Source organism: Typopeltis vanoorti, chromosome 12 (assembly GCF_054136105.1).
Source record: "Typopeltis vanoorti isolate ZY-2024b chromosome 12, IOZ_Tvanoo_1.0, whole genome shotgun sequence".
NCBI classification, from domain to species: Eukaryota; Metazoa; Arthropoda; class Arachnida; order Uropygi; family Thelyphonidae; genus Typopeltis; species Typopeltis vanoorti.
The window spans coordinates 33,922,017-33,934,464 of record NC_143560.1 but is presented as its reverse complement, the minus strand read 5'-3'; the positions used below and the strand labels follow the sequence as shown (position 1 = coordinate 33,934,464).

Genomic DNA, 12,448 nt, shown 5'->3' with positions numbered 1-12,448 from the left:
TTTTTCACTTGGTTAGACTATAATAAATTTAGTTTAATCTTTTATCCAAGTGTGAGCAAACAAAGTTTGTGCCTGAAAGTATCTTCAGGAATGGGGTAAGGTAGTACAACACCAGGCAACTCATTGCAAAGGTGGAGCAAGCTAATCACTCCTATCTCAGTATCTCCCTTAATGCAAGACACATCTCCTTGCAGATATGTATAATGTTATGCATTAAGAGAAAGGCCACTACCCAGACTAGTTTCGACCTTTATTGAGGTCTCTTCAGTGGCAGCCAATAAACTTTCAACATCTTTCTCTAATTCCAGAGTAATGTAATAAAAAGGTGGCACACCGTTTGGCAACTCCTATAGGTAGAGATGAACTTGCTAATGCTTCTGCCTGGTATCTCCAATTGGGCCTAGCTCTTACTGAAGAGACCTCAATAAAGATCGAAACTAGTCTGGGTAATGGCCCTTCCCTTAATGCATAACATTATACATATCCACAAGGAGATGTGTTTTGCATTATGGGAGATACTGAGATAGGAGTGATGTTAGCTTGCTCCACCTTTGCAACGAGTTGCCTGGTGTTGTACTACCTTATCCCAGTCCTGAAGATACTTTCAGGCGCAAACTTTGTTTGCTCACTCTTGGATAAAGGATTAAACTAAATTCATGTTATTAAATTTAATATTATTAAATAAAGTTTAATATCACAGATATTAAACTAAATATCTGTGACATGGTTGCCAACCATGTCACAGAACTTATTTCTTTCTTTTGCTGCTCTGGAACATTTATGATACTTCAAGCCATACCAGTCCAGTCCTTAATGTCTTCAAACCACACTCTCCTGGGTCTACTTCTCCCTTTTTTCCATCCAGTTTCCCTTCTAATATTAATTTCTGAATGCCTTCTTGTCTAATTAGATGTCCAAAATATTTAAGTTTTTGTTCTTTAATTATTTCCATTAATGTTTTTTTCATTTTTGCTTTCTTTAAAACATCTTCATTTTTCCTTTTCTGTCCATGGTATTTTCAACATTCTTCTGATGGTCCACATTTTGAAAGCTTCTAATTTTTTTCTCTGTTTCTTTAGTTATAACACTAGCAAAATATTAGTAAATTATCTTTTTCTGGTGCTTATTCTGTGAAGCACTGTTATGAATAACCACCACCACTTAACTTAACCCTTTTTAATACATATAAACTGTATATTTGGAATGGTTATAAGTGAATGAGCTTCTGGCTCTGGTATTCATAGTGGGGCATCATGGATATTAGCCTTTTGTACTTTAGAAGCATCATAAATTCTTAGTACTACTAGGTCTTTGGAGGTCAGTCAGTAATTTCCTTGGGCCAATTTTAGAGGTCTTTTACTAGATTAATAAAAACTAACTTGCCTATTTCTAATCTTTCTAACAGCTTGTTATGAAGAAATGAAGAGAAATGAAACAAACAATAACTTGCAGAATAAAATTGAATACGCTGAATTGTGCAAAACAGTCAGAATATGTATCACGGAAGAAATAAGGAAATTCAATTTTAAATTCATACAACAAACAATTGAAAACAACATAGTCTCAAAAAAGCCAAACAGCAGTTGATGAACACCAATAAACAGATGGTTGCAGTCAAATTACGAGGTGGAATTATAACCAGAGGTAGATATACTGTAGCAAAAAGAATTGAAGAATTACTCAGTATTATATTGGGATGATTAATTAAATTAAGAAGACAACTATGAAATAACTGAATTGTCACAGATTCTACCAGAAGAAGTTACATGTAGCATCCAAATCTTACAAAATGGAAAAGCTGCAGGTGAGGATGAAGTTATAGCTCAACTTCTAAAAGCAGGCAAGGAAATGATATACAAAATCTTGGCAGAACTATTTATTTTGTCTGAAGAAAAATTATGTACCAAGAACATGAAAGAAGAAGGCTACCCTAATTCTGATCCATGAAAAGGTGAAATAGAAGACTTGATGAACTACCGACCATCGGTATACTATTGGTGGTTTACAAAGTGTTTACAAAAGTCTTGGCTCTTAGGCTTTGTATGACTCTAGATCTGACACAACCAAAAGAACAGGCAGGCTTTCAAAGTAGCTTTAGTACAATGGACCATATTCAAGTTGTACAACAGATTATCGAATGGAGTTTGCCATTATTTCTTGGTTTTATTATGAGAACGCCTTTGATTCAGTAAAAATTTGTGCAATACTAAAAGCATTATGAAATCAACAAGTGCAGGAGACATATAGGAACTAATATGTCAGGACCATCAAATCACTTGCACCAATGTAACAGCAGTAATTCATTTCAATGGAAACATCTCTACTGTGGAAATACAGAGAGGTATAAGACAGGGTGACACAACATGCCTAGAAGAAATAGTGAAATTCTTGATTGTGAAGAAAAAGGTCTGAAGATATTTAGCCATTTACACTTTGCAGATGACACAGTTATCTTTACTTTGACTGTATGTGAATTACAGATTTGTATCCATGAACTCCAAATTGCCAGCAAATCAGGCTGGCCTAAAGATAAACCTAAAGAAGATCCAAGTTATGATCAATAGCTAGGTTCAACCAGAAATAATAAAAATCAATAATCATGAAATTAAACAAGTAGATTATTACATATACTTAGGACAACAGATTCAATGGAACAAAATATCATGGACGACATTAAAGGACGCATGATGCTCAGGTGGAAAGCATTTGGAAAATTACAGTCAATATTCAAAAGCCAGCCACCAATTTGCCAGAAGAGGAAAGTTTTTAATCAATGTATTTTACTTATATTGACATATGGCTGTGAAACGTGGACACATTATAAAAAGGAAATTCAATAATTAACAACAATACAATTTAGTATGGAAAGAATTATGCTTGGTATCACAAGACTGCATTACAAAAGGAATATGTGGCTAAGAAATCAAACAGAAGTCTCTGACAGCATAGGAAGAGTGAAACATCTGAAGTGGTAATGGGCTGAGCATATTTCTCGAAGACAATTTATAGTATAATTTATAATATAACCAAGTGGAAAAACTTTTAATATCTATCTCTAATCCAGAGTATTTTAGTAATAAGGTGTGACACCTTTTGGCAATTCTTATTTAATTATTTGATTTTATTTGTAATTTCTAAATAATTCATGTAGGTGGTTTATTTTAAGGATAATGAATATTTTCTCTTGGTTATAAATTGCATATTGATAATTTTCTCTTAGGTACTTCTGTTATTCCAACTGTTGCAGAAATGGAGAGCTTTCAAAGTTATAATAAAGACCAGATTCAGCAAAAGGTACAGTCTGTGCCACTAAGACCTGCATCTAAAATTTTAGAACCAAATTCTGTATCAAATGCCATTCAGAATCACGAAGCATTACCATTTGCTGAAATCATGGATATGGAAATGGCTTTGGAGCTTAGTAGACAAGAGATGGTAATGATTTATACACATTTGTTTATTAAAATAACTTCAATGACCAGAAATACATGACAATCACTCTGTCTAATGTGTTTCATTCATAGTTGCTGTATTGATATTAATTTGTAAGTTCTATACCCAAAAGATTGCATACCTATAATATATCAATGTTGTGTGGTCATGTAGCTAATAAGTAAAGAACCTTATCATCATTAACCTTAACTAAAGAAGCCACAAGTGCATTAAGTCGTGGACACAATTTTGCCGTTACTCCTAAAGAAGTTCCAAAATCCAAATGAACTTCTGTTGAACGTGAAATATATGACCTATCTCCAGCAATAGCCAATAATATTAGGTTAGACATGGCCAATATCCTAATCTATTCTAAGTCTCCCAAAAATAATATCCCACATAAAGAAATAATGGCTCTAAAAGAGCTACTGTTGTGTCCCATTTTACGATTTTTATTCTATCTAATAATTTCCGTTTATCTATGTTCTACTATTATCTATGCACGATATATCACCAAAAATTTTTACTAATACTTAAGTTATTTCTCCCCTTAGTACCCCTAATATTTATATTTATACTGCGCCTTTTGGGATATTTAGTTTGAGATATTATATACAAAAACAAGGAGAAAGAACTCAAATATGTCTGAAAGTGAAACAGTGTTGCAGTCGTGACACTTTATCTCGTTTCTTTACACATTAATTTTCCGCGTGATTACGTTCGTAATTTTTCAAGTGGTGCGTTGGACAGCAATTTCAGACAACTGTTTTATCATTGGACAAAAGGTTTATTAAATTCTTTAACATGGTACAATTCAATTTTTGTTATTGCTCAATTCAATGCTAAACTAAATACTTACAAACTAACATTAACTTATTACAAGTAATTAGGCTATGATCCTATAATGGGCATTACGATCATGCCGCCATAACAATTCAACACATAAATTCATTTGACATGGACAAATAAGATTAATTCACACTATTTAACTATTCAAACTTAAGTAGATTAACTAAACCTTTTACTGCACTAACACATAACTATGACATGCAAAATTTCTCAGGACACGTAATTACTTAATTCACACTATTCAACTATCCAAACTTAAGTAGATTAACTAAACCATTTACTGTACTAACACATAACTATGACATTTAAACTTTCTTATACAATATAATAGACATGCAAAATTCTCAGGACACTTAATTATTCATATAACATTAACACTAGCCAGCTTACTTTTAATATATTCTGTCAGATACTAAAGTCCTAGTATAATTTTTCCTTGGTCACTTCAGCAGTTCCGTATCAGAATAATGATACCTATTACAGACAAATTTTAGTTAACATTAGATGTAATTTACAGTACCTTTCTTTCTTGAGTTTTCCACATGGGCCTTTACCTTTTTTCTGATTGAACTATCTTGGTATGACCTCTTCGATAATCTGCTTCTCCTACATTCCTTTTGGAGTTGAACTAGGCTTACGCGGTCTTAACTCTTCGTAACTCCGGACACACTTTGAATCATCTATATATCGGCTGCAACGCGCGACGTGGACATCTATTTCTTTACAGCTCTCCCTTTTTCGTAGTTATCGCTGGAGTTGAAACACAAAGAATATGTTTTCTTTTCTTTGACTCTATGGCTTTCTTCGCTTCTTACATAGGAAATCCGGAATCGAAATCCCACCCACATTTGTTTCCGTGTTGCGACGACGGAGATATAACCGCAAAAATCGCCTCTCAGGAAAACCGCATGAAACCTATGCCGCGGAGCTCGTAAAGAACTCCCCGGGAACAGAACCAAAACAAAACCAAAAAGCCTTGGGGGGGGGGGGGTTCCAACCCTTTTATACTTGCTCTCCTAACGGCACCCTCTTTAACTTCTTTTCTCCGCCCCCTACTTGTTTTCACTTCACCGACCAATTAGGGTGGCGTTTTTCTGCCAAACGTCCTTTGGTCGGCGAGCCAAACAATGTCTCAATCCGGGAATCGGCCCTAAGCGATTTTCTGTTGTTTTTCTTGTGCTAGCCTCTAACTTAATTCCCTTTCAAATTTTCTCTATGAATTTACTTAATATTTTAATCTCTAGCCTCTCACATACCATCTTTTATGAATAATCCTTTTCTGTCTTATTTAGTTAAATTTTCTCTTTTATATCATATTACAACATTAATATATTCTTTCTTTTTGTTAGTTAGTTCAACCAAACACCTTTATATTTTATTGGATGCAAGAATATTTCCTTTTCTTTTAAATAATTCATTTAAATTAGCTATTAGCTTTTATGCAGGGTTTTTAATTTATTTCTCTTCATGTTACACCGTGATAGCTGAGAATTCTACATTCTTAAGATATCAGGTGTAACACTACGCAATAATAACCACATTACAATAACCAAATCAGACAAAGGAAACGCAATTGTAGTAATGGATTCAACAGAATATGAAAGTAAAATGCACACACTTCTCCAAGACCGGTCAACATATCAAATTATAGATCGAGATCCCACCAACTCATAAAAGAATATGGTGTGCAAGCTATTGAACAAAGTCACTTCCTGGCCAAAAGAAACAGTCAACAAAACTCAAACTCTTTCACGTTAAAACACCCAGAATATATGGAGCTCCAAAAATCCACAAAGAAGGTACACCTTTACGCCCTATTGTAGATAGTATAAACAGTCCTACATATAAACTAGCTAAACATTTAGCCAAACTACTAACCACTTGCACAAACAATTCTCCCTCTTTTGTTAAAAATTCTACCCACCTAAAAAGTATTTTAGAAAACTGCACCTTAAATAGTTCAGACCTAATGGTGAGTTTTGATATCACCTCATTATTCACTAATGTACCATTGACTGAAACACGTAACTTACTAAATTCACAATTTCCCTCTGATATATTTCAGCTATTTAAATTCACAGTACAGGCAGGTTCTTTTACATGGAAAGGGAAAATATACAAACAATTAGATGGGACAGCTATGGGATCCCCCTTTCTCACCCCTTAGCCAACTTCTACACAGAACATCTGGAAAAGCTAGCTATCAACACAGCCACTCTCAAACCTAGTCTATGACTACGCTATGTTAATGATGTGTTTGTTATTTGGCCACATGGCCCAGACACATTGAATACATTTTTAGTGCATCTACGTGGGCTGTTCAATAAGTAATAAGACTAATTTTACTGTGGCGAAACCACTCATCACAATATTAATTTCTGTGGAATAAAGAAATGTTGCTGTATGTATTAATAAAAGAGGTTGATAGATGGCGTATACGGGCTGATGTGCCAGAGTGTCACGTGACTAAACGCAAGTGCTCATCGGCGCACCTATGAGGTGCGACCAGTCTTCGAAATGGAAGCATCCTTGGAACAGCATTATGCGATTAAATTTTGTGTGCGTTTGCAAAAATTGGCATTGGACACTTTTAACATGATATGCAAAGCTTTCCACAATGAAGCAATGTCGAGGGCAAGTGTTTTTCGCTGGCATAAAACTTTTAAGGAAGGAAGGCAAAATGTGGAAGATCTTGAACGTGAAGGAAGACCTTCAACGTCCATCACAGAGACAATGATCAACAGAGCAGCGATTATCATCAAGCACGTCAAAAGGAAGCGTCCATTGCTGAAGAATGGCTTCTTATTGCACCACGATAATGCAAGGCCACATATTGCTGGTTGTGTAGTGGACATTTTGCAGAAGAACAACACAGATATCCTACCCACCCTCCATACAGTCCTGATCTCGCACCGTGCAATTTCTGGCTGTTTCCTCAGCTCAAGAAACCACTAAGAGGCTGCCATTTCGAAGGCAACAAAGCATGTGTAAAAGCTGTGGAGGCGGTTTTGAAAGAACTCTCAAAAAACGGAACTCTCACATGTGTTTAAGAAGTGGATGCAATGTTGGGACAAATGCATCGCGTCTCACAATAGTTACTTCGAAAAAGACCATGTAAATGATGACGATTAAAGGTAATCTGTTTTCTGTATAAATATAGTCTTATTACTTATTGAACAGCCTACGTAAATAGCCAGCACCCTAAAAACCACTTTACAATGGAACTAGAAGCCAATGACTGCCTGCCCTTCCTGGACACACTGATCCCACTTCTTCCAGGAGGTTCTTTATCATTTTCGATTTATAGAAACCCACACATACAGGGAGATATTTACACAAACAATCACACCATCACCCTTCTCAACAATATGGTATCTTAAAAACACTAACCCATAGACTAGAGCAGTCTGTTCCAATGACAGTGCTCTCACTGCTGAACTTTCTCACCTGTGCCACACCTTCCTAACCAATGGCTATAATCCCCATAAGATAGATAAAATACTAAATGCTACCCAGAAATCCCCCCCCCCACCATCTACCACAGAAGACTACAACAAAACTATCACCATCCCATACATTAAAGGCACATCCGAAAAGATATCTAGGGTGCTTAAAAAACACCAACTGCGCACTGTATTTAAACCTTATGTAAAATTGGCAACTTTCATCTGTTCATCTAAGGACAGATTCACTCCTTTATCACATCCAGGAGTCTATGAAGTGCCCTGTTCTTGTCATCGAGCCTACTATGGACAGACAGGAAAAACTGTGGACATTCACCTCAGTGAACACAAAAAATATGTCCGGCACTTTCGTTATGGCAAGTCAGGTCTGGCAGACCATGCTTGGATACCCCAGCACACAGGATCAATTGGAAAAAAAAAGTACTGCACAGAAGCTTCTACAAGTCAGAGAGGTTGTTCCTGGAATCAATAGAAGCCTTAAAACATACTCCAAACCTTAACAAGTATGGCTATATAAATCTACCAAAGATTTGGGAGACAGTCATCCTAAGACCAAATTAATATTTATTTATTTTAATTTTATTTTTTTCAAACTTTGGACTACTATTTTTCAAAAGTTTCAAGCACTACTATTTGGACTACTATATTTTTTTCAAAACTTTGGATTACTGTTTTTTTTTTTTTTTTTTTATAACTTAGATGGTGCCATATTAAGACGTTAGTCTTGTGTTGTATGCTGCAATTACTTATACTACTCCCACTGTTACATCGAATTGTGGTTTTCTTGCATTTGTAACAAACTTTGTTTGTGTGCTCTGAAGATGCTGGATATAATACCAGTGAAATATTAGCTTTTAAGTTAATGAATAGTTATTTTCTTATCAATCTGTGTTCGCATCAATACCGTTTAAATTCAATTCAACAAGTGAAGAACCAATTGATCCATTTCATGAAGAGCTGAAAATTGTGGTCTTGCAGAAAACTAAGGGAGGTTATTCCATAGGTAGGTGGAATGAAAGAGAATGCTGAGAAGTTTGAAACAGGACTGTGAATAAATGCTGACTAACACTTATTTGCATTTCTGAAGCTAAGAGAAAGATGCAGAAATGATGGAAATCAGCAGTAACACATTAATTACATGCCAGCCTTATGGATCCCTGCCATTCTCTATTTACAGAAAACCCACCCAATCACTGGCAGATACACTCACAGTCATCCCCCCCCCCAGCAGTAGGGAATTATTAAAACGTTATATTAATACTTTAATTATTAATACCACCAACAATATTTCACATGCCAGTGAGTTTGAAGCCATCTGGTGTGAGGTGGAATCTAATAAGACAAATTACACAGTAGGGTGTTGTTACAGACCTGGTGGATCGGTTGCTGGTGATCACCAAATAGAAAAGGTGAGTGCGAAAAGAGTAATCATAATGGGAGACTTTAATTATACAAATATTGATTGGGTAACAGTAGAATCTCATGAGAAGAATGAAAATGCATTTATTGAGCTGTTGCAGGACAACTTCCTCACGTAGCATGTGACAGAAAGAACTCAAGGTCAAAGAGTGCTAGATTTGATTATAGTGTCAGAGGGCATTTCAGTTAAAGACGTAACTATTCTGCCTCCAGTTGGTGACAGTGATCATGCAGTACTCACTTGGGAAGTGACTAAGTTTATGAATGTTCCATTCAGAAAAGGTTACGTGTTGAACTACAAAGCAGGAAATTATGACCAACTGAGGAGTATCCAGAGTTCTCCTTTCCATCCAGCAGCCGATCCCATCAGCTGTAGAATGCGATCGGTTGCTGGATGGAAAGGATATCGACAGTATATGGGAAGCATTTAAACAATATTTAAATGATGCGATATCAGAATGTGTCCTGATAGTTCGAAGAATAAATAGAGTAGGAGTCAAATGGATGTGTAATCTTATTAAGCAAGAGATTCATAAGAAAAGTACGATGTGGAAGGAATACCGTTTGCATAAGGATGACGTCCGTTATGAACGTTATAAGCAGCAGGCTAGAATAGTCATAACTGTTGTGCGGAAAGCAAAGTCTGATTATGAAAAGAAACTAGCTCTGCATGCTAAAGATAACCTACAAAAATTCTATCGATATGCTGCAAGTAAATGAAAGAATAACTCTTCTAAAGATAGAGTGAGGGTTACTGATGCAGTAGAATTGTTCAGTTAATGAGTGCCCATTTCTTTAAAAGCTATCAACCAAGTGAACGCAACATTGAGCTCACTTTTACCTCTTCACTAGATGAAGAAATGCAGGTGTGTGAAGCCGAGGTATTAGAGCTGTTGCACGAACTGAATAAGAATTCAGCAATAGGGACTGATGGAATATCAGCATGTGTGCTAAAAGAGTGTTCAGCTGAATTGATCATTCCTGTGACCAGGATGTTTAATATGAGTCTCAGAACAGGGAAGATTCGCAGGAATGGAAGGAATGTATGGTAATTCCATTGCATAAGGGTGGTGCAAAGACTGATGTATCAAACTATCGACCAATTAGTATCTCAGGAGTGGTGGTGAAGATTTTAGAAAAATTAGTTAGGGCCCCGCATTCAGAAATGGGTTGACAGTGAATCTCTACTTCACAATGAACAACATGGGTTTACTAAGGGAAGGTCATGTTTTAGCAACTTGCTCACATTCTATGACAATGTTACCATTGAACTAGACAAGGGAAATGGATACACCATGATACTTTTGGATTTTGCTAAGGCTTTTGACAGAATACAACATGACAGACTGCTGCATATATTGGAGAAAATGGGTTTGGGTTATACAACATTAGCATGGATAAGAGGATGGCTGATTGACAAATATCAAAAAGTGGTATATGGGGGATCTGAGTCTGCAAGGTTTAAGGTAACAAGTGGTGTACTACAAGGATCAGTGCTTGGTCCACTGTTATTCAATCTGTACATTAATGATATTGGGAAGGATTTGACAAGCGACATACAGTTATTTGCTGATGATGCAAAGATAGGCAGGGTAATCAGGAATGCTGCTGATATGCAGTCCTTGAAGAATGATTTGAATAAGCTGGAATTGTGGGCATGGGAAAATGGGTGTCAGTTCAATGTCAGTAAATGTAAAGTAATTCACTTCGGCATGATTACCTATCCAATGTTGTATTATGTTGGTGGGAATAGGCTAGGAATCTTGGAGTGTTAATAGATAAGAAGTTGAAGTTCAGCTGCCATGTGGTAAAGATTGCAAATACAACTCAAAAGATAATTGCAATGCTGAAACGAACGTTCACATGTAAAGATAATCACATGTGAGCAGGTCTGGTCTCCTGGTTTCCGATGTGATTCTGATATATTGGAGAGAGTACAAAGGTGAGTGTTAAAAATGATATGAGGATTGTGGAATACTGATTATGAAGACAGGTTGAGAATTTGTAGATTGCAGACACTAGCAAACAGGAGAAAGAGGGGGTGATATGATTGAGACTTACAAACTGCTGAAAGGGTCATATAGGATTTCATTTGATTTGATTTTTCAATTTATGGAGGGTGGGGAAAGGACGAGAGGACATCCTTTGAAGCTGAGAATGAAGGCTGCCAAGAAGAGTGTAAAGGGTAGATTTTTCTCTCAGAGGGTGGTGCGTGATTGGAATGGATTGCCATTGGATGTTGTGAGTGCAAGCAGTGTGAATGAATTCAATAATAAGTATGATATTGTTCACTTACATTTGAATAAAGAATTAAACCAAGTATATAATTTCTTTGTATCTTTAATTTATAATTTAGCACGGTTATATAATTATTTTTATTATTAATAAGAGAGACCTCCAGGGAGTCAGAGACTCGTCGAGAGAGGCCACATACTACATGTACGTGGCCTCTCTCGACGAGTCTCTGACTCCCTGGAGGTCTCTCTTATTAATAATAAAAATAATTATATAACCGTGCTAAATTATAAATTAAAGATACAAAGAAATTATATACTTGGTTTAATTCTTTATTCAAATGTAAGTGAACAAAGTTTGCTCCTGAAATATTTTCAGGACTGGGGCAACTCATGGTAAAGGTATGACTTCACACCACTTGCCTTAGTATCCCATAATGCATAACTCATCTCCTTGCAGACATGTATATAATGCTATGCATTATGGGAACGGTCACTACCCAGACTGGTTTTGACCTTTATTGAGGTCTCATCAGTGGGAGCCGACCCAGAGGTGATACCAAGGTTGAAGTAATGCAGAAGTCATATTTTCATATATCATCATCATCAAATTCTTGATACCCTCAAGAGGTGTACAGGATATGATAGTACTACATGAAAAATTTACATCATTACTAACTTCCTATCTACAATTTTCCTTCAAATCAGTCTGTTACTTGTCAAGACTCCAACATTATCAGATCTTATATTTCTATCCTCTAAGGCACTTTGTACTGCATTAAACCACCTATATCTTCCTCTGGGTCATTTTCCTGCCAAACTGGCAGAGAACACTTGTTTTGCTAATCTTTCCTCGCCCATTCTGAGATTAGCTCTGCTAACGCATTCCTGGATGCAGACAATGTCAAGTTCTTTCCTAATATCCTTGTTTTTAATATGATATTGCCATTGATGCCATCTGTTCATGCCTCTAATCTTTCTCAGGACTCTCATATCTGCAGTCTCTAGTCTTTGGTCAAGTGTTTTACTTCTGACCCAGCTCTCAGATCC

The 12,448-nt window shown here is 36.2% G+C and overlaps 1 protein-coding gene across 1 annotated transcript in view; it reads left to right on the top strand.

Annotated features, from left to right (window-relative positions):
• Positions 1-12,448, top strand: part of LOC150100677 (NEDD4-binding protein 2-like) — a 139,740-nt gene that overhangs the window by 61,690 nt on the left and 65,602 nt on the right. The window contains exon 3 of the mRNA XM_090401214.1: positions 3,221-3,435. Coding sequence (XP_090257340.1) covers positions 3,221-3,435 — 215 coding nt within the window. The remainder of the gene's footprint in view (positions 1-3,220; positions 3,436-12,448) is intronic.